The sequence below is a fragment of the Apis mellifera genome, linkage group LG2 (genome assembly GCF_003254395.2).
Source record: "Apis mellifera strain DH4 linkage group LG2, Amel_HAv3.1, whole genome shotgun sequence".
NCBI lineage: Eukaryota > Metazoa > Arthropoda > Insecta > Hymenoptera > Apidae > Apis > Apis mellifera.
The window spans coordinates 924,140-949,912 of NC_037639.1; the positions used below are offsets into that span (position 1 = coordinate 924,140).

Consider the following 25,773-nt stretch of genomic DNA (forward strand, 5'->3'; position numbering starts at 1 on the left):
GATCAATCAATTTTTTAACAAATTACTTTTAGAAAATTATTATTATTTCCATTTATTTTATTTTTGTTTATTTAATAATTTACATTTAATTTAATTTTTGTTTTCAGGAAATAATGTTTCTTTCTATATAAAATAATTTTGGACGAAAAATTTGGATTAGATTTGGAACATATTAAAAAGAAGTTATTATTTCGTAAGTATTTTTAATTTCCTTATTTATTTACATTCTGTATATTATTTTATATATTTATTTTGATATATCAATAAATTTTTCATATAAAACTAAAAAGAAAAATATTATAATTAATAATAATATTTTTAATTTAAGAAAAATCTGTATATTTAACTGTATACTTAATTTTGAAAATTTACAACTTTATAATTAATAAAATAAATTATGTCAACTAAAAAGTATTTATTAGAAATTTTCATAATGAAAAAATAAAACAAATGAAATTAAAAAATTTTATTTCAATAAATAAAATAATAATAAAATGAAATTTTTATTTTAAACTATATAAACTATAAGTGATCTACATTAATTAACGATAATAATATAGAGAATGATTAAATTCTTCTGTTTGTACATTATTTTTTTTGCAAGCACTTCATCCCCTGATAATATATGCAAATGTCATCAACTCCAGATTTATTATTTGATTTAATTTTTTATTCTTTGATTATTTTTGTTCTAAATTCAAAATAATATATTATAAATTTTAATATAAATAAAATATACCAATTTTATTTTATATATAAGAGTTATATAATAGAATGCCTAACAATTATTTAATTTAATAATTATTTTATTTACTACATAACGAAAATAATTTAAAATATAATATTAATAAATATTAAATGAAATTTAAATATCATTGTATAACTTGTAATAATTACCGATTATCAAAATTCTATTATAATTTCAAAAACAATCAAATATAAAATGAAAACATTTAAAACTACAATAAATTCAATCATTTTTTAAAATATATATCATTTATCGCAAAATATTATTGGCAAATACTTGGATAAAACCAGAAAATCATTATAAAATTTGCAAGATTTTTTTTTAAATTAAAAGTAAATATATCCAGATATATGATTTTTACATGCTTCCTTTGTAAGAGAAATAAAAATTAAAAAACACATTTAAAAACATGTCTAAATGAAAAATTAATTTCAGAAGTTATCTTTCGAAATTTAAGAAGAAGGAAAGTGTTGCTTTATTATTAGAAAACAATCATATAATTCTAGTTTTTTCTTTCCATTGTATTGTTTAACCCTGCCGCAACGCCTATGTGAAACCACCATTTCAAATTACACGAATACGACACGTCCGTAGGAGTGGGATGTACGATCGTTTCCAGCAGACGCTCGTACTTATTCGTTACAAGTCACCGAGTTTCGCAAACCGGACGGTCGTTAACCTTACGCGAAAATGGATAAGACAGTTTGACTGTGGCAACGCTGCCTCTTTCTATAGGCATCGAAACGTTTCGCGACCGAGTAAGTGCTTTTAAACGTACGATTAAATGTGATCGCGTGTGTCCGCTTGCGTACCGACACGTAAGTGCCCACCTTTTTTCATCATGTTTCCTGGCATTAATGCAACCAACGAACCATTTCGGTCATTTGGTCTCGCTTCTCTACCGATTTTGTTTCGACAAATTATTGCTCCGTAGGTACACATTCGAAACTAGAAAGCGTGTACAGGGTGTTTAGAGAAATGTGGGACATCTTTGGGGATTCGATTCTAGACAATGAGACGAACACAAAAATTCATATGCAAAATTGTAGGTTAGTTATTTATCTTTTAAATTTTAGTAAATACTTATGTTGTAATTATATGTTTTAAGTTATAAATAATTTATTGCAATTTTGATCCATCAGCAGTATTGTATCGCGGTGTCGCAGTTATTTAAATGGGTTCACCCTTTGATCAAGAGTTCAATGAAGTAATTATATCGCAAAAAACACAAAATAAAAAATATTTAAAAATTTTTTTTACAAAGAATATATCTCATGAGTCACTGGATAGTTACTAATTTTTTTTTAATAATAAGTATAAATTTATAAAGTTTTAAAAATAAAAAGTATTTATAAAATTATCATAAATTATATATTTTTTTAAATAATATTAAATTTTTATTAAACATATATAATCGATTATTAATTATTATAATATATTTTTTGCATCTCAATATAATAAAATACTCTGCATATTATATATTCAATTTTTGCATCAAATATTTTCATTACTCGATGCTTAACTGATTAAAATAAATGTATGTTAAGATTAATGCCTTACAAAAAAAAGATTAATTATTATTAATATCATATTATAATCTTAATATCTATTTATTTGTGTTAAATAATGTCTATTTTGTAATGTTATCTATTACATTACATTAAAAATTTAGTAGACTTAATCTAAAATGATATATGACTATATCCTTTTTAAACTTTTCGTTGAAATCGCCTGATAGACAGGTGACACTGCGATATGATAATATTTATCGATCAGCTGAATCACTCTGTCTTCATTTTACATAATCTAATACAAAATTAAATTATTTATAACTTAAATACAAACTCCAATCGATATTTTGCTTAACTTTAGTTCTTCTTAAAAATTTTATTTGTTAATAAATTATATGTGCATAGAAAAAATTGTATAAATAAATATTAAATATTCTAGATATCATAAATGAAATATTGTACATGATATTTTTTTATATATAGATATTATCTATTCAAATACTAATCTATGAAATATAAATATTATTTATAAAGTAATTTTCATTTAATTACATATTTATTATCGACGAGATTAAGACCATATTATATTATTATTTTTCGTTTCTGAACGGAATATGATTCAGTTTATTTCTGTTCCAATCTTTTAGAACGATTTTATGTACATAAATATCAAATTGTTGAATATAAAATAGCTAATTTCAAATTCGTAAAAGCATTTAAGAATAAATAACTACAATAATATAAATGTTAATATTAGAAATTATTTACAAAAATATTCAAACATTAACGTTTATTTAACTTTAACGTTCTATTATAATACAGATTAATTATAAAAAAAGTGATTTCAATTTTGTTTTTTTCGATAAAATGTTTATTGTACAATAAAATGTTTATTTTACAAATCTATGTAATTTATTTAATTAACTTATTATAATAAAATAATATTAAAAATTAAATGAAGTCACAATTACTTTTCGCATCAAAAAAATATTGGGACATTTTAAAAATTTATAATAAATATAAATTTATAATTAAAATAGCAATTTTTTATAAAAATTATTGACTTTAATATTTTTTTAATCCTCTAAGTATGTTTTAAGCAATCTGATCTATTAAAAATTATATTTTGTTAACAATTTTATTTTATTTTAAAAGAAGTTTTTTTAATATTCTTGATTTTTACTTATTTGATGTATTAATGATTCAAATATTTGCATTGTTTTCAAAATATTTTTAACATTTTAATTAAATAAAATACATTGCATTAAATTAAATTTATTTATCTGTTCACATATTAAAGTATATTATAAATATAAAAATAGATATATATATATATATATATATATATATATATATAGAATAATTTTTTCTATGAAATTTCTTTTAGCAATTATAAATCATAAATATGTTATTGGTATATGATACACACACACACACATACACACACACACAGAAAAAGAGAGAGAGAGAATCCAACTTAAAAATTTTGAAAATTGATATTATATTGGTATTTTACTATAAATACTGATACAATATTATATAATTATAATTTTGATACATATTTATTAATTATGTAAAAAGTAATAAAAAAATATGATAATTACATTCAATTTAATTTAATGTTATACAATTTAATTGAAGAAATTTAAAACATTTTGAAAACAATGCAAACATTTAGATCATCGAATAAGTAAAAATCAACAATATTAAAGAAAAATGATAAATATATATATTTTCTCCTTATTGAGAAATCCATTGTGACTCGTCTACATTTGTTATGTAATTAATGTTCTTATGTTATATCATTGTTTCATATCAGTGTAAACGAGAAGCATTGTGTCGTTGTCATTCAAAATAGAATTTAAAAATATATGATTGATTTATCAATTTATCAATTCATTGGTTTTTCATCATCATTAAATGACACAATATCCAAGTAATTATAAGCTAATTTGAATAGAAAGTATCGTCCCATTTTTTATCTATTTATATCATAAGAAAAACTGATGTATTTCTCACCAATAAGAATCTCTATTATATCTGTAATATAAAAGTGCAACAATAGATATGGAGTAAAATCGTGGCATCGTATTGCATCACTGGTTGATAATATAATATGAGGATAATTATCAAGTGTAAATTCATCTTTACAAATACTTAGTATATTGACTTTGTATCAAACACTCCTTTGTCGAGATGTCAGATGTTTACTTACTCAGAATTTCTGTTACTTTATTTGTACACTTATATCCACACTCGCAATAATAAGTTTACTTTAATTCTCTACTGTTTTCACTATCTTCCTCTATAATAATCATTAAATTATATGTACATTTTATGTATAGTCAATCACAAAAGTTTTTATACACTATCTTATAAATAGACTCAATTAATTTTAAATTTTTAATAAAAATTATATTGTATTTGTAAGACAATTATTAGGTTATATACAAAAAAGTTTCTTTTGTTGTTGAGAAATCTCTTTGAGAAGTTGAAATTAATTCTCAAATTTCTATTATTTTTTTATGTTTTATGTTTATATTTTTTTATGTTTTATGAATTAAAATTTCACTTAGAAATACTTTTACAACAGGATGATATACAGGAATATAGTACAGAAAAGTTGAATATTTATATATGAAAAGTTTTCTATCTCACACCATTATAAAGTTATAATCGATAGCTATAACTCGAAGAGGAAAATTGAAATTTTGTAGTTTTGATTTATCAAAATTTTCGAATGAAAGAGATTTAACGAACGAAAAGTCAACATATAAGCTATATATAAAAGATCAATAGTTCTCCAATTTTAATGGAAATCAAACAAAGGAAAATTCAATCTTAAAGTTGATGATTGACGCAAGAGAAATAAGCGACAGATATCGAAAGATATAAGGATTCTAAAGAAGATAAAAGAAGCATCAAATAGAAATTCGACATATAGAGATAAATTTCGATTTGTAAAAGTTTCATTCTTATAAATTCAAATTACAAAAATAAAATAAAATATATTTAAATGCATTTAAATATATCATAAATAATTTACATTAAAATAACTTTTATTTTATTGCAATGAACTAAAAGAAATTTGTAATCTTTTAGAAAGTTTTTAGAAATAAAAACAAAAAAGTATTTTCACTGTTTTAAAATGATATTCAATCGAAGAAAAAAATTTGATTGCTCTATGTATAAAGTTTCGTTTAAAATTTTCGTTAGATTTGACAATACAAGTCTCGACACTTTTATAAGTCGCTGTTATCTTGTTGCGACCATATCTGTCAGTTTCATCTTCAACTAACAGCTTGTCTTTAATCATGTTAAACGAATGTCAACTTTAAGCAGGATTAGTCCCCATTTCAAGTATCATATTACATGTTTGTGTAAGTTCTTGTATGTAAGTACATGTATATATATATATATATATATGTAGCAAGTAAAAAGAATAAACGAATATCTTTTTTATTATTTAGTAACCGGTATTAAATAAGAAAAACAAATTGCGTGATGGAGGAATACGGATGTAGAAAATTGATAGGACAGAATGTGTAAGCATAGACGTTCGAAATAAAGCCAAACACGGAAACAGGAAATAGTAGATGGAGAGTGATCATAGATTAAGAGAAAATCCTAATTTACGACATCCTTCGGGATTTCAGACTAACATATCTGCTATTCATGTATCTAAATCGAGTCTCTGTGGATATATTTGCAAACAGTGCTATCGAGTAGAGAAACATGTAATGTATGTTCTCGCATTGTTCCATATTCAATACGTTCATCTTACATACATGGATAAATTGTGGAACACCTTTAATATGTTGATTCTAAATGTGAAAATTAATACAAAAGTTGGTGTGCAAGAATGTCGATTTATTAAGTTATAAATAATTTAAGTTTTCGTAACGTAAGGAATATTGTGCGATAGAATAAAAATTATTCATAATTAGATTGTGGATATATTTATGCGAAATGAATAGTTTTTAGTAGATCATGATTAAAGAAATGAAGAAGAAAGGATCTCTAAAAGAATCTACTAGATTTATTTTCTTTTGATATATAATATAGAATATTAAATATATTCTATATATGTAATTATAAATTTTATAACCATGTACTTGATTATATTATAAATATAATTCTATTCATATTATATTTTTTGTTTATTTATAGAAAATCTTAACATTTTCTTTTATAAATCTTTTATATAAGAGATATTATATATTAATATAAAAATATTTTTTTTTATTCTACATCATTTACTTACAAGATTTATCATTTGGTTTTTGAAATAATTAATATTTAATGATTATCTAATTTAATTTTTATTGAAAAAAATTATTATCAATTTCTCTATTTAAATTACTTTATTTTTATCATGATGGTAATACTTGTTCGAATAAATTCAAGTAGATGTTTTTTATAGAAGTGTTAGTAAAGAGGAAGTGTGTTATCAGGTTATTAATACCAGATCTAATGCTGTCAGTGCATACTCATGTACTTATGTATTTAACTCGTAATCATATCCAAATCTTTTCTGTTCTCCATTTCTTTCTACTTGAGTATCAATATTATGTAGATGAATTTTAATTAATGCATTTGAAATATGATTTCTTTAAATGAAACTATATAATTAATTTGTTTACAAATATTTTTATTTTACAATTTGTTATTTTTACTTTTTTCAATTATCTTCTTTATTTTATTCTTATTTATTTTGTAATTTTTAAATATATTTTAATATGCAAGAATAATCTAATTAGTGTATAGAAAAAATTGAAAGAAAAGTACTCTGTATTTACTAAATATATTTAAAAATTTAATAATATGTACATTTTTAAGAATTGAATTTTAAATATTATATTTTGCACAGATTTTTGAACTGTATAATTATAAATAAATTTTTTCACTTTAATAATTCATTTTTTTCATGAATATTGCAAAAAAACTTTCTTTAAAAGTAGTTACAAGAAATAATTATATATTAATTTTAAATGAAATGTATATTAATATCATTCATATTATTTTAAAATAAGTAATTCATTAAAATTATTACTAAGAATAATTTCTAATCTTTTATATAATACGATATAATGTATTAAAATAATATACATAAATAATAAGATATAAAAAATTTGATTTATTTATATATATACGAATTAAATATAAGATTTTTTTTTTGAAATTTTATTGAAATTTATATTTTATATATTTGATAAATTAAACAAATAATAATTTGCTTCTAGAAATATTTTATTATATTATTTTAAATTTAATTAAATTGATTTAAATTATATTATTTTCTATAAAAAATTTCACATATTCCTAAACGTACTAAAATTTTAAACAAACTTGTTTACATTACATTCATAATATACATGAATTTGCTATTAAGAATAAATGAAAAAATATATATAAATAAATTTTAAATTTGCAAAGCTTATTCTTATTTATTTCGTGAAATTTTGAAACTTTTCAAATTCTCTGAAAATTTATAAATTCTTTTTTAAAATATATTTATATTTTATTAAAAAAATTATAAATAATTAACTTGAAAAATTTTGATTTTTGAATTTTTTTCAAATTCAAGCTTCATAGCCAATAACAAAATTTTATTATTTTTTTGACTTATAAAACAATTAAATTTTTACATTTTATCTTTTCTCAATATAAACTAGTGTTATGAATTGATAGAATCAAATGTATAGATAGATTATTAATATTATTGAATATTACTTAAATAAATGAAATTTAATATAAAAAAATTTTTTTATATTCAAATATTTTTCTTTATTAATATTGATATTATCTTTATTAGCATTATATATATATATGTAAACAAAATAAATTTCCTAAATTAACTTTCTCTTATTGATTTAAAATTATATTAAAATATAATTTTATTAAATATTTTCTTTGTAATTTTTTTTTTATTTAAGCTAACTTTTTAAAAATATTATTACTTAGTTCATTAATCAAAATTTATAATTTTAAGTTTAAAAATATAGTTAGAAATGATTGTAATAGAGAAAATTCAATAAAAAATATTGCCTTTTTTGTTTATTATCAAATAAAAAAATTAATGCAATTCATTGAATCAAGCAAGTACATGAAAAATGCCAAAAAATAAAATATGTTTATCATGAATTTGATATAAACTCTTAATTCCATAAAAATCTTTTAATTTTTAACTTTCTTATACGTAACTAGAATTATTTTTAATTTCACTTATTATCATAATTTAATTCAATAAACACTTTAATTTTTTAACATTAAAATTATGTTATATTTAAACAGAGTTATACTTTTTTACAGAGTTATCATTTTCTATATATAAATAATAAATATTATTTGACATACAACGAAACTGACTCAATATATATCAAATAAATAAGTAACATTTTCATATAAAAATTTTTCTTGCCAACGTAATAATTCCTACATTATACTTTATTCCAATATATCAAAGTGTTATTACCAATCTATCCTACGCTACTTTTATTATCTTTTTAAATACAAGAAGCAATGCGTCATCTTTCTGTGCAATTTTAAAAACTCCTTCGAGTTTAAAAGCCAACTCGATATACGATATCAATTATGAAATTTATGACGTAAAGTCGTTGGTTCATGCCCAACCGAACGTGATCCTGTGTAATACACGAGACGAATGTGTAGTGGAAGCGGAAAACGTGCACGTGCAAACAAAAACGTGCACCTTACGTGCACGTGCACTTGCTGCTCGTGTCGCACTTTTTATACGTTCGACGCACCAACTAAATACACACAATGGCGATGCTCTTTCCGTCTTTCAGGCTTCGAACGAAGCGTATAACGAGATAACTGGCCTTGTAACGAGATTATCGTCTAGGCATCGTCGCTACCATTGAGTTTTCTAGCTCGTAACGAGTTTACGATCGCGACAGGCAGTGTTTCAAACGATAAATCGAAAACTTTTCTATAAACATGTTCTCTCGGTTGATATTCAAAATCTGAAATCTGAAAATGTTTGTAAAAATTATTAAATTGAAGAAGCTCGATGCTTTATTTATTGATCGAACTTTTGATAATTGATAGGGATAGTTTGTTAATAAGATATTAGAAATAAATTTTAATGATCGATTTATATTGGCATATAATCGATCACAAAAATCTTCATATATCTTATGAGAGTTCAAATAATAACTTCTGTTATTGAATAATAATTCTTTTTTGTAACAAGCATTATAAATAGAAAATATTAGATTTCATAGGAATTAGAAAAATTTGCATACAAAAATATCGATTTATTTATTAAGTTATTAGCAATTGATGTTTACGTTAAATGAAGATAGAGATAATTCTTTATCATATTTATGTTCTATTTCAACCTCGTTTCATCTTAAATTGTTAATAATTTAATAAATAAACTTCAAACATTTTTTTATACTTTGTTTCGGCTTCTAAAATTAAAAAAAATTTAAAAATATTTCATCGAATATATTAATATCCTATTTCAACTTATGGAACAATTTCTATTAGCGAAATATCATTTTGAAGAATAAAATAAATTTTTTAATGTTTTAATGTTTTTTCGTTTTTTAAATATGTAAAATATGTAAATTACATTAAAAAAAATTATAAATATTTGAAGATTGATTTTATGCATCAAAGAAATTTTTTGTTAAATAAGAAATTGCATGTAATATATTATGTTTTACATATATACAAACTTTTATTGAAATTAGAATTTTAGAAATAAATTGATTTTCATATAAAATAATGAAAATTTTTATCATTGATTATATATGTATATATATAACCTGATAACTAAATTTGTTAGATAATTTATTGAAATGTTTATGAATTTGTATTATGAATTTTGTATTATAAAAAACTTTGGATTTATAATTATAATTATTTTTATTTTAAATAATATACATTTTACAAAAAATTTTATATATTCTTGTTCTATTTACAATTTAACTTTATTTATAATATATCAATCAATAATTATTTACTATTATTTACTATATTATCATTGAATAATTATTTACTATTCAAAGAATTTAAATAAATTGTACAAATTTTAATTAAATTTTTTATTCGAAAATTTTTAAAATTTATTACTTTCTTTTTTTTCATCATCATTTATATTGATAATATAAATCGATAATACGATACAATAGGAAAAATCGGATAAAGAAGAAAAATGATAAAATTATTAAAAAACTTAATGACATTTCAAACGCATATTATTCTTATATAATATTGAATATTCCAAAAGTTGAACGACAAAATTTAAATTTTTAACTGATAATTCTTGAAATGATTTCAAGTAACTTTTTTTTTTACGAAGATTCGATTTTATTAACGAAAAATGCTGACCAATTATAATTACAAGTATAAACTTGTAATGTATTGCTTGAGTTCTACTATTTGATCAAATTTATTGTTAGTGAATCATTCACTTAACGCTACAACTGCACGACAAATTTATGATTGGCAAATGTTTTTCATTATTACTCATTAATAAGACTGAAACAAGAATTTTTGAGAAATTGAAAAGAAAAAAATTGCTTGAAATCATCTCAAGTATCATCACTTAAGTCTTAACTTCTGGGACACTTTGTATATTTTTGTTCGATTATTCGATCAATCAAAAAAATTTATTGATATTTCGTTCGCTTATCGTTCAGATTATATTACAAACATTTATCATTTAAAGTATTATATTACTTCCGAAATTGTATTTCGAATATTCGATGTTTGCATTACGAATTTTCACATACGTAGAATTACGTTCATCAAAGATTTCGAAAGTGGACGTGTATGGTTCACGGACCTTTTTATTATCGAAGTGACTTCATTTCTATGACTCATCGTTTCCTGCCTAGTGAGTGGAATATAATGACGCGCCACAGGTCGCTACGGTCAATCGTAGTATATGTAGAAAAGGAATAACTGTTATCAGAAACATTTCGATTCTCATTATGATTGATAAAAAAATGGCACGTGATATGATACGTGTTGAGGAATTATTAAAGTCCGTGCTCTATCTTCGTTCGTTGACCATTCTGACTTCGTTTAATTGCGTGAAAATTTCGATAAGAGGTTTTATTGAAGTGATTGATATTTCTCCTTGAAATGTCAACATAGTTATAACATAGTTCTGAAGCTATGACGTTTGATTAGTTAGAAAATAGTTCTGAAAATAGTGTAATTCGAATAAAAGCCAATTGTCCAGTTCATCGTAAAATGTTATAAATTTGTAAGCAGAAGATACATTTTTTATATAATATTGTAATATATAAGTATATAAGATTTGTATATTATGATTATTTTTATTATTATTAGTATTATTAGTATTATTATAAGATATAAATTAGTATTAATATTATTATTATGGTTATTATTCTATTTTATTATAATATTTTTTAATATATTTTTATTTCACGTTTACAAATCTGAACGTATATTTTTCAATCTTAAGGATCATTTACTTTGTATTTTTATTAATTAATTTATCTGTGGATTTTTTATTTTAAAATATTTATTAAAATAATTTTATTTTAATTTTGTTTTTTAAATCTAAATAATATTTATCAATTAATCTATTTTTATTGATCTATTTAAGCATTGATCTATTTAAAAATTGAAAAATCCATTTAAAAACAAAATATATATAAAAAATATTTGAACATATAGCCAAGAAATTGAGATGCAAAAATATTCATTGAACTTTATTTTTGAAATTATAATTATAAATATATATTATTTAATTTTGCATTAGATAAAAAGAAGAAATGAGAATAGAATAAAATATCTTTACCACATTTTTTCTCCATCTTGTTTGCAACAAAATTTAAATGTATGTATGTAATTTGAAAAATAATTTCCAATAAATATTTTTATATACTAACTTTTGTTTTAATCATCTTAAGTTTTTTATCAACTTCATTCTAATAAATACTTTGAATTTTTATTTACATCGTAATTCTTAAAATATTATTTTTTCAAACCATTATTAATAAAATAAATTATAATAAGGAGGAATAAAATAAACTTCCTATTCTAATTTATTTGACAGTATCTTTAATAATGTGATTTATATTAAATTATCAGGCCACAAAACAACTGTTTCAATAATCATGGCGTTACAATGAATATCTTTCTTTTAATTTTTTGTCGATATTATCGATTTGTTTAATTGTAACAATGGTTAAGTTTTGAGAAATTGAAAAAAATTTATATACAATAAAAAATTTAATGTAGTTTATTACCATATACAAGTGATACACCTTATATAAAGTAAAATTTCAATAATCTGGTATACTAGAATAGACTGAATATCAGATATATTGGATTGTACTTTTAATATAGAATAATAATAGAATAAAGAATAATAGAATAAAGAAAATAATATCGAAAAAAGATTATTTTAGATTAATATAATAATATAATTTGTTGAAAAATAAATAGAAGATAAAGAAAAATAAAAAAATATGTATAATATATATATTTCATTTTTAATTTTTTTTTTCATTTAATAAAACTATATCACATTTTTAATATTGTAATTATAAAAAAGAATACCAGAATTTCAATACCAAAATTACATAAATACAATTATTCCATTACGATAGATCTATTTTTTAAAATAGTTTTTAGATAGAATTTTTTTTAAAAAATTTAAGAAAATAATATATTTTTACTTATGTTTTATCAGTATTTTAGAATTATTAATATTCCCAAATTTCCCAAGTAAAATGAATCGTATTTTGAAATATCAACATTATAATTAACAAAAATACTTTAATCTTCTACATTTGATTTATTTTTTATTTATAATAATAAAAAATAAGCGATATATCAATAAAAATTTTACTTATATTTAATAATTAATATAATAATATTAAATATGTATTATATATATTTTCCATTTTTTTAATTTACTATATATATTATGTATTATGTAATTATTTTCTATTTTTTATTTTATATATAGGTATGTATTACTATATATATAAGTATGTATAATTTAGTCATACAATTTTTTGATTATTTGATTATTTAATTTTATAACATAAAATTATTCACTATACATAATGTTTTATTTTCAAATCATTAAAATATCATTGTAAATATTAATTAAAAATAATTGATTTCTTCTTTATTTATAAGTTAGTTTATACAAAAAAATTTCATATAAAATATCTAAGATAAATACTAATCAAACATTATTATGATTAACTATACAGTTTAATAGCTCTTGATGAAAGATTAGTAATAAGTTCATCATTATTTTTAATTTATATTTGAAAAAACATTTATACTGAAAAATATACTGAAAAATTCGTTATTGCAGTAAAATTAAAATAACATTATAAATTATTGTATTATTGTATAACTTTTTATATTCTCAAATAATTGTTATTCAAATTTTCATCTTTGCATTCTCATTGATTCAAATTATTTCTCCATACTTTGCGGTCAAATAAAATAAAAAATAGGATTTTATTAGTAATAAACAATTATTAATAAATATGCAAATAAATCAATAATTAATAGCAGAATAATAATTATTTTTCTATATTAATATTTTTATTCAATGATACAAAGTAATATATCTCGTTAATATTAAAGAGAAATGATGAGAAACAATCGAAGATTAATGTGCTTATATATAAAATGGTAATAAATTCATCGTTTAAGTAGCAATATTTCATAAATATTAATTATTAGATGCACTTTGTACATTATACAATAATGTTTGATAATAATAATAATCGTCCCTACCGTGCAATTGTATTGGCGAACAACGATGTTTTTTTCCATTTTACTCAAACTTATTGTTTTTCATTTTCACAAAGAATAAAATTCTCAGAACATATATATTTCCTGTTAGCCGATACAATAGAATTTCACATGCATCTATTGGAATATTTTTATTGTATTTTTCACTTAAATATGAAATATGGATTATTTTGACATCGTAACAATTTAAAATTATTTTCATTTTATTTCAAAATTAAATAATATATGATAAGTTTATGTATTACATATATTAATATATAATAATATATTTTTTATAGATTTTTTATAGAATAAAATATTTTTTATAGATTCTTTTATAAATTATATTTATAAATAAAAAAGATATTTTAAATAAACCAATTTTATTATTTAATAAAAAAAGTAAATAAAAGTAAAGTAAATTTATAAAAATTAAATCCTATAATTATTCCTATAATTATTATTTTAAATACTATTAATTCATAAATTAATAATAAATTAATTCTTTTTAAATTAAAATTTATAGTTATAGAATAGTTACATACATATTGAGGAGATATATTCTCGAACTGAGTAAATTTAAATAACAAATACTATAAGTATTCGGATAAAATATCTAATTTAGACTAATAATATTGTTTTAATATAATTTTCAATAATAAATGTTTTAGAGTAAAAGATTATTAGATATTTATTTTTGTAATGATATTATTTATATATGCAACAATTTGTTAAAATTGTAAAATTAATTAATTAAATTGAATATCATTTTATTTATTATTTTTCTTTCATACATTGATAAAAATAAATCATTTGTTATCATTTTCAATATCACAATATCTTTTATCATATAGAATATATTGAACGAATTAATGAATTTTGGTAAAAAATATATATGTATTATGTATAGTTAAAATTGTCTTCAGTTATATTCAAAATATTGTACATTATAGACAATATTATATCCATATTTGTATTAAGTTAATGATATATATTCAATTTTATATTAATTTATAAAATTAGTTTTATATTAATTTATAAAATATAATATTAAATTAATATTGAAAATTAAACTTGATATAAATAGATCAATTGTTATTATATAACAGCTTTTAGACATGGAGATAAAATTTATATCTATAAATATAAATTTATTGTATGCTCTGGAGAAACTTTATTAATATAAGTCATAGACTTACAATGCAAAACATGTGTATTAAAAGAAAACATAATTTGGAAATAATTAATAAAAATAATAGATTAATTAATATCAATAGAAACATCTCATTAAAAAGAATGAGAATACAGAGTGTTACAATTGAATCTAGCCACGGTTTTAATATATATTATATTTAATATATATTATTTATATAATATATTATATTATATAAATGAAACGAAATTAAATGCATGTGCTTGATTCGATAGAAAAAAATTCGATAGAAAAACATTTCAAAAATTTCAAAGATTATTTTTATTCTTTTAAATTTTTAAATGTATATACTTTTTTGAAGAAATACATGCTATACGTCTTATAAATCAGATTTTTTTATCTTTTGATTTTCAATGTAATGAAGAAGATTCTAGTTTTTTTCTCTAAAAAATCATAATTTTTTATTCCTTTTCTTAATGTTGAATCTAGAATATTTTGAATACTGCATTGATATTTATTCTGCTTTTACTACTTCTAATAGTGTCTCTTTCATCCATTATCTTCTAAACGTATTATTTCTTTCTTTTATATTCCTTATATTATAAATATGATTTTAGAAAAATTTATTAATCAAGTTATTATTTATATTTTATTAGTTAAATTATTATTTATATTTCTATATTATCTATTTTATAAAAAATTATTTAATTCAAGAAGTGATGACTTACTTTTATCCTAATCATAACATAATTATATTAACATATTGTATTTTGAAAAATTACTATTTTTTGATAAAATGTTATAAATTATAGCTTAAAAATAAATAACAAACAAAAAACAAATAAAAACAATTGTTAATATATTTTATACACTATCAAAATTAATTGAAAATTAGAATATAAAATCAATTTCATAATTTCTATTTGAAATTGATTCTGAGAAGGTTATCTTACTCTAAATAGGATTTCTTTTATAAAATATGTATTCTTTTAATAATAAACATTTATATTTTAAAATTTCGTATTTATAAATTTAGTGCTTTTTAACTGATTATAATGAAAAGATTCATATGATCTTGCAATTAATTCTATTATATTTCGATTTCACATTATTTCATATAAAACATGTAAAAAGTTAAAGAAGAAATCGTTTACTCAAGAGAAATGAACGTTTCAGTATGAGAAACTTGTAAGCACTTATGTAGTTCTATAAAAGGAAGTTACATAAGATAACGGTAAGGCGCCACAATGCTAGCGAGGAGACACGAATCTTTTGCTCAAATACATTTCGTAAATATAACAGAAGAGAAAGCAGGTTCGCCTGTTTGAATCATTCATCACGCTGTAAGAGTGGACGTTGCTGGAAATTTGAGCGCTACCAGGCATTGATATCCGTATGAAATAACGTTATTTTTAATTGCGTCCCTGGAAGATAAAGAAATGGTGTGACATAAACCGGGAACCATCCAATTGCTCGTGTAATTTTCCACCTATTAAATTTCTCAAAGGAAAATAATGTTCGAAACTGTAAAGAATTGAGGGAAAGGAACGAAAACAGTTAGTTGTTATTTGTCTTTTTATGCACCGTTATTTTGTCACTGTGGAAAACACACTTTATTCTTTTTCTATAATAATATTGAGACTCTAGTATTGCGAAAGGATTTGTAAAATATGTAAATGTAATTTGTCTTTCATTATTCAAAAAATATTAGCCAGAAGTCATAGGAATTTATGTACTTAAGGCTAAACAAGCTATTCTTCTTTGATTGTTATGCAAATCATAAATAAGAAGAGATGCAAGAATCTAATAGTAATTTTTTTAGACTTTTATTATTTGTTTTAATATTTACTTATGTATACACAATTCATAAGATATTAAAATTACATCTAAAATTCGAAATTTTAAATGTAAATAAAGATTTTTTTCTAATTTTAATAATGATTCTATTTTCATATTTTTCTGCTTTTACTTTATTAACTATATTAACTTTTTTGCTATTGCCACAATTATTTAACACAACTCACACAATTCACAATGCAAATTCGAAAATCATCATGATATATATGTATTATTTTTATCAATGAAGGAAAAAGTTTTAAAATAAAATATTGCATTGCCAAATAAATAATTTATCATTATTTATAATATAGAAATATCTGTAATAAAAATAAATAAAATATCCTATATTTATTCTAAAGAAAATTGAAACATATATTTATCTTTGACGTTTTGTAACTAGTTACATATGTGTAATGTATGATAATGAAAAGATTAATTGATTAAATAACATTAATTCAATTAATTATTTGTAATTCTACAATTTGTTTAAGATAAATAAAGATTCATCTAAATTTTCTTTTTACTTAGTTATATTAATTAGTTACTTCAATCAATAGCTAATTGTAGAAATATTATCTGAAAAGTTGCTATATATAGATTTGCTGCAATAATATATCTCAAAATTTGTAATGACATATTTCAAAAATTGAGTTGATATAAAAAAAGTTATTCTTTGTTCTTGATAGAATCTTATAAGTGAATTTTAATGTAACATCTTAATATAATATTCTTAAAACAATTTAAATCATTTAAAGTCGTTTTTTCTAAAATCATAATTTTTGAATTATAACTTGTTGCAACAAGTGTGCAAGCAGATCAATATATAAAGAATATGATTATAATTATGATTCCTTTTATTTTTGTAGTGGTGTAAAAAATCTTTGTAGAATTCTTTATTTTTCTTACTTTTTCTAAAAAAAGACAAAATAAAAATTCAGATACTAATATGATAATGTTACTTTCGAGAGAAATAAGTTATATGAAACTATATATATAGAAAAATTTTATTAATATCCAAATGTAATAATATCAAATATAATAATAAATATATATAATTACAATTACACGAATTATTTTATTTTTCAATAATTCTATGTATAAATTATATTTTCTGAATCTATAATAGCCTTAAATTAGGCATTGTATATATAATTCACGTTTAAAATCTCCGAAAAATTTTAATTATATTGCTATCAATCAATTATCCCATAATTATATTTTCTACTTTCTCTTATTATTATAATCAAAAACACTTCAATACTTCAAATCTTTATTATGTTAAAATTACAATTGTTATAGTATAACTTACTTTCTCTATTTCTTTAAAAATAACAAAATAAAGTAAATTTCACTTTAATAAGCATGCGTAGAAACTTTCTATAACAACCAAAACATAAAACGTCCATTAAACAAAATATTAACAGATTGCTACAGAAGAATATTTTAGTTGTCACAATATTTGAACTATAATCATTATTAAAACTATTACTATGTAATCTTATTAAAAGAGATTTTTATCTTTTATTTTTACACTATCTCATATCGCTATTATTTACATCTAAACTTATTCGAATATGTAAAAAATATTAACAATCATGTAACAATTCTATAATATATAACGTAAAGCGAATATATTAACATTCTATACATGTACTATATATTTCTTTAATTGTAAATTTTAACTTTTTAATTTATAAAAAAATAATTATATCTTGATATAATGATAGTTTCATGCACACGTCGAATAAAATTGCTAATTTTCTATATATCCATCACAAACGTTATTTTAATGTAAATAACATAATGTATGCAGAGGCGTGGACAAAAATATCAAGTTGGGTTAAGAATAATCCACCACCCTCGAAGGTTCATATATCGTTAATCTTTCGAGCCAGCGACCATACCAGTTTTATTTAGCATAACGTTAAAAGTGGCATTATTATCCGTTCGGTATACGTACTATCGTTCAGTTTTCTCTCAGCAGGGAGACGGATGCGGATTGCCACGTACTTCCCGTCTGCAGTCTCGAGCTCCACTCTCCTCGGGTCGTCGCGTCGCGTCGTGCTATTATTTGCAGCAAGTACAACCGTTTGCACATCGCTGTTTCGCTTGCACGTTCGATTTGAGGGCCATCCTTCGAATTTTTGTATACGATAACGTGTGCCGACCTCTTTTCGAATTGAATTTTTGGACGTCACGTTGACTTCAAGGAGAGTGATATTATAGCCTCGCGGTGAAATATTAATGTTAGTTTTTTAACGATCAGAAAAACTTGAAATATATGATTTTATTTTAAAATATTTATGTATATGTATATTATCTTACGATGTCGATATTATTTTTATTAGTTTGTTATATTGTTTAAAATAATACATATAATCGATACAATGTATTTTTGTCTTTTATATAGAATGAATCACGTAAGATTAAAAGTTTATTTTTCAAATTGAATGAAATTGAAACAATTTTCGAAACATGGTTTAATTAATTTCTTTTTCATTGGTTTTTATAAAATAATTTGTATATAAATAATTATATAAGAATAAAAATTATTTAAGTTTATTATTTTATTATTTTTATATAAGTTTATTATTTTATTTTAATATTCTATTCTCTTCTATTTTGAGAGATAGAAATAAAAATAAATAAAATATATATAAAAAGAAACAATTAATAATTATATATACAGAGATATTGTTTAGAATTTTGTTACATAGATATAAATCAAGATAATATAATGGTTATTAAGAGATTATATGGTATAATCCCTTCTTATATTAATCCTTCAATTATTTCAAATAGCATTTTAATCAATATATAATATTATTAATATATTCATAGAATATCTTTGGAGATTAAAATAAATGTAAAAATTTTCAATTAATGCATTACACGAATAAACAGAAAAAAAAATACTCTATTTCCACTACACCTCCGTTGCATTACATTCTTATCTCGCTTTATTTAATGTAAATTTAATTTAATTGTTCTTAATTTTATATATTTTTTATATATTATGTAAATATATATTATATTTTATATATATTTTATATATTTTATTTTATATATCATGTATTATACTTTTTATTATATTATTTTTATTTTTTTAATTTATATTATGATTATTATATTTTAATTTTTATATCATAATAGCCAATATTTTTATTTATTTTATATAACTGTCAATTATAAAAAAATTGTAAAATCAATATCGAGTTAATTAGTGAAACAAATTTTATTGTTAAATAAAATAGAAATATAATATATATATCTAGGTACATAGTGCAGTATTGGTGGCAATTATCGTGTTAACTCAAAGGTCAATGATAGTTTAATCTGGAATACCAACGTAAAATTTTAAATTGATTTCGAATCGATTAATAATTCACAACTGATAGCAACAATATTACATAATTGTTTTTTCATTCTGAATTACACGCATAAATGGTCGAGAAACTGTATCGACAGTATTTACACATAAAAAAATTATTGATTTGATTTACATTTACTTTCATTAATTCTTATACGTATGTACTCTTTAACGAGAAATTTATTTGTTACAATTTTAATTCTTTCATAACAGAATAAATATTGCTGTTTAAATGAAATGTTTTCTGGCTTTCGACAAAAATAAAAGTTTTCATATAAAAATATGTAAAATAAAAGTTTCATAGCAATCATATTTATTAAACATTTTATTAAGTAACTAAGAAAAAATCTGTTATTTCTTTTATGATAAATAAATATTATTTAATTATTTTTATTTTTTATCTATCATAAAAATAAATATAATTCTCTTTTATTTCTTTGTTATCATTTATAAAACTTAAAATAGAAATAAATTTATTACAGAATGAAACAATTTCACAAATCATAAATATAAAAATCAATGTTACATTATACTAAATATAGTAAATAAGAAATAGAATAATACATTAATGTAGAACAAGAAATCAACGTAATTCTATTATTTTTTAGTATTATTCTAAAATAAATATATTTTTTTCTATTTACTGTATGTTTATATACATCTACTTAAAGAATATTAACATAAAGAAAAAAGATTAACTTCGATTAATATTTTTATTTAAAATTATAATAGATTTTCTAGAATAATTATAATCTAGAATAATTAATTGTTACTAAATATATATTATTTAATGTAAATAGTTTTTAATTTATTATTAATAAAATTTTATTACTTTTTATAATTGTAATTGATAAATAATATAATACCTGGCAATGTATTATTTTTTAAAATACTATTCTTTAAGTTATATTATATTCATTAAAATATATTGTATAAATAACATATTTATATAATATTATACAAATATTTTCAATGAATTATCATATAACTCAATAAGATTAACGGTAATAAAATAATTTTTTAGTTTAATGTATTATATTATTATAATTATATTATTTATGTATTCTAGTTTAATTTATGTATTATACATGTATATATCAAAATATATGTATGCAAAATATACTTATATATTATATATATTATATTTTATATTGAAAATAAATATTTATTCGTAATTTATTTATAAAGTATATTAATTATTTTTAATATGTATAAAAAAATTAAAATTATACACTTTATGTATTTATGTTAATGAACTTATCTTAGAATAATCAATTAGAAATATTCAATGAACTCATTTTTAAGTCTCAATATTTTAGATTTCATGAATTATTTATTTCTTGTTAAAAATCTTTTATTCTAAATCTATTATTTTATTTATAATTATCATATATACAAAATTTGTAATTATCATATATTACATTTATATTTATAACGCTAAACTAAAATTAATTCATAAAATTAATTACCTTTTAATATCATAGTTGGAGAATTTGTTCACCGTTAAATAATGTATTCACATATTAAAGGTAATATGTTTAATACGTAATAATATGTAAATAGATATGTATTAATTTCATTTATTTTAGAATATTAAACATATATTCTTAGAACAATTTTGGAGAATAAATTTTAGAAGCCAATGTACAAAAATGTCGACCTTATTATTATTTAAATGAAATGAGATGTAACAGTGTATAATAATAATGTAATGAGGACAGAACAATTTCAATTTCTTTTAGTCTCGTTTCGTTTAACATAAACTTCAATTACTTATAACTTAATAAGTAAAACTTAATCGACATTGTTGTATACTAATTTTTGTATTCATTGTGTTTCGACTTTTAGAATATATCTTACAAATATATTGATATTCTATATATATAAATAATGTATGTATGTAAATTTTTTAATTCCTTTAAAAATATATAAATCTTTAATTTACAAATATAATATTTCCTTCTCTTTTATAAGTATTTGAATAAAATATTAAAACTATTTACAAGTATTAACAAGTATTAATTATTTTATTTATAATTATTTAATTTGTTAACAAATAATTGATATTTACATATCAAAGTAGTATAATTTGATAATGTTGAGACAAATCAAGACGAAATCTTGTCTAAATCTGAAATTCTCGAAAGTCAAGATTTTCTAAGATAGTTCTAAGAATTTCCAAGAATTCAAATGCTATTTGAGAGTTTGTTTTATACGTCCATAATTTTAGATTTCAAATATGAATATATGAATATATAAATAGATTTTGGAAAATTGTCGAATTTCATCTTACAAAATTTACGATTATTTATTTCTTAATATAAGTAATTAATTTAATAAATATTGATAATAACATTATAAAATACAAAATAAATAATCCTCTTTTTTTATAATTTTATTATTTTATATTAATTTTTTTTATTTAAACAATTTTTATAAAATAAAATTTGAAAGATCAGAAATTAAAAATTCAAAACTCGTAAAAATATCGAAAATTTCGACACTTTTGAATTATTCAACATTCTTAGAAATTGGGAACATTTCAGAAATCTCAAAATTTGCAGAATCATGATTATTGTCGATCATCGGAAAAATGGGAGAAAGCAATAGTGGTGCAATAATTTAGAAATTCTAGAAAAGGTGGGCGAAATAATGAGTGTTCTGTAAATTTTCATTTTACTGCCAAAATAAATGACAAAAATCTGCCCATATGATACAGTAAAATAGAACACCCGTTATTTCTTTCAAGTTCCATTACCACCACCACCGCCACCATTTTCTCCCACTCTTCCAATAGTCAAACTCGTCCCAGCAACCCTAATCCCGACCTATCCCGAGCATCGAGACATTTTTGGATTCTCACATTTCTGTGCAGAATCTAGTAACTATAGAACGACATTATTTTATGTTTTGAGTATATAATTAGCATCAAAATTTTTTATCTTAAATTTTTATTTTTCAATACATTACGCAGTAATTTGTTTTTAAATCTTGTTAATTAAATATATCAGAGAGATACGAATATTTTAATGAGAATTCTTATTTCTTTTCGCAGGGATAAAGATAAAACAATGAAAATCAACGAAGGAAATCCTGTGGCGACTACTGCCTTTCCTCCAGAATCGATGACCACTTCCACCGGAAGTTTCGATGGCGATTCCCGGACAACTTCCCCTCTTTCATCGACATTCTCCATCGAGGACTGTGTTTACAGAGGCGAAGGGAATGCTAATATCGTCGTTGCACTGCCACGAGTAAGCTGTAAAATTTTCTTTTTTACTTATAAAAACATTTCAGCAATATTTTTATTATTATTATTATTTCATTTGGTCGAAGTATAAATATAAATAGATCGTTTGAAATATCAATGTTTTTAAAATTTTATTATTATTATTATTAAATAAAATTATTGCTTGAAACTATAAATTGAAAAAATATAACTCAAAGGGTATCTTATTAATTAGTTTATTATAAGAAAGCAAATATTGAATTTGGATGGTTTTCATATACTGATTCGCAATTTAAAATAATTGTGTGATAATATAAAAAATTAAAAAATTGATAGAAATATTAATCGTAAAGATTATACAACATTATGTAATAATTAATCATTTTTTTAATTGGTAAAAAATCGCGATCCATATAAAACTGATTTACATGCTCAATGTACATTATACCATTTATAATTAAAATTAGATATTATTTATAAATCAATAAAAATATACGATATATATTCAGGAATATCTTTTGAGACTTTCGATTATATAAAGCTAAAATAAATATAAAAATAATTAGTTAACAAATATTTATTAAATTATAAATAATTTAAGTTTTCATTAAATAAAACAAAATGCAGATAAAGTGAAATAACTCTCTCTGTCACACTTAAGGTTTTCACTTTACTAATACAAACTTAAATTATTTATAATTTAATAAATAATTTTTAATAATATTCTTTGTGTATTTTTCTTGTATATTTCATTATTGATATTTTTGTATGTCAACTTTTATGTTTGCTTAATTTTAAGAATCTAAAGATATTTTATGAATATATTAAGAGAGGATTTAAATTGAACGCCATATTTTGAATCGAAATTAAATATAAGTCATTTAAAATATTTTAAGTTTTTATATTAAAATTTCATGATATTTATTATAGAACGCAATAATTTCCTCAGTTTCTTTTCATGAATTAATTTTTCATTATATTTTTAATGTCTTATTAATGGCAATTATAATATTTTTTGTCTCATCAATTATTTTTCAATTATTAATGTCGACTTTATTTTTCAAATAATTCCAATAATAAGAAATTTAACGAAGTTAAATCACATAATCTTATGTGACTTATTGATATCTCTTATTGATATCTTGCTTGTGAATTAAGTAATCTCTTGAATTTATCATTAATAAAAATTCTTTTTGATGTATGATATTATAAATTATTAAATATTTATATCAATAAATTATTGTTGATAGCCTTTAAAAAAATGTTAAAAATATATTTTATGTATAAAATATATAAATCCAAAGATAACTTTTTTATTATTTTGATGATGTATTGATAAAAAAGTGATTATAAAAATAATACTGTTAAATCGACATAAAATTTACTTTTTATTATTTATCAAATTTATTTTAAATTTATAAGTATATACTTATTAAGACTTATTTTAATGAAACACATCGATTATTCAATAAAGTAATCTTTAATATGACAACGAATAACGCGTTAACATATGATAGTGCAATAACAATGATGTCACATTAACATCTGTATCCCCATTTTAAAATAGTCTAAAATAAATATTTTTCATAAGACGTACAAACATGTATATATTACAACGCATATTATCGTTTTATCATGCTAATGAGCTTATAATCAGTCACAAAAATATTCATACAATGACTTATAAGAAAATTCATCTATTTTGAAAAATTTGATTTTAAATCTGATAAAAATTTGTATCATTTATTTATCATTTTTTTTCGTATAGAATGTTTCGTATAGAATTTACGTATAGAAAAATACAATAAAAATTTTTTACAATAGCATAATATAAATATTAGTAATGTATATAATGTATATAAATATTAGTAATAAAAAATATTAAATATTAAATAATAATAAATAATATATATTAATAAATAATTCTTATTTTTACTATATAATAAAAAGACTTAGATGTCCAAAAATTTAAAAATATTTTTTCAAGTTAAAAATCGAGAATAATAATAATAATTTCGTTTTTAAATTTATTTTTTATATAAAGATGAAAATATATCTGCAGGTAAATAAATTTTCCTATATATGAATAAATTTATTTAAAACATTCGTTTTTCTATTCTGCTTAATTAAAAAAAATATAGTGAAAAATAATTA

General features: G+C 20.2%; 1 protein-coding gene across 7 annotated transcripts in view; it reads left to right on the forward strand.

Annotated features, from left to right (window-relative positions):
- The window catches only part of LOC100576733 (inositol-pentakisphosphate 2-kinase), a 271,738-nt gene that overhangs the window by 189,907 nt on the left and 56,058 nt on the right, over positions 1–25,773 (forward strand). For 4 of the 7 annotated variants that reach the window (XM_026439232.1, XM_026439230.1, XM_026439233.1 and 1 more), the window contains 2 exons: positions 108–193; positions 23,446–23,644. In XM_026439232.1, coding sequence (XP_026295017.1) covers positions 23,462–23,644 — 183 coding nt within the window. In that variant the 5' untranslated portion in view covers positions 108–193; positions 23,446–23,461. Of the gene's footprint in view, positions 1–107; positions 194–1,380; positions 1,798–18,984; positions 19,267–23,445; positions 23,645–25,773 lie in introns of those variants that run through there. The other 3 variants (XM_026439228.1, XM_026439229.1, XM_026439231.1) reach the window with 3 other exon arrangements.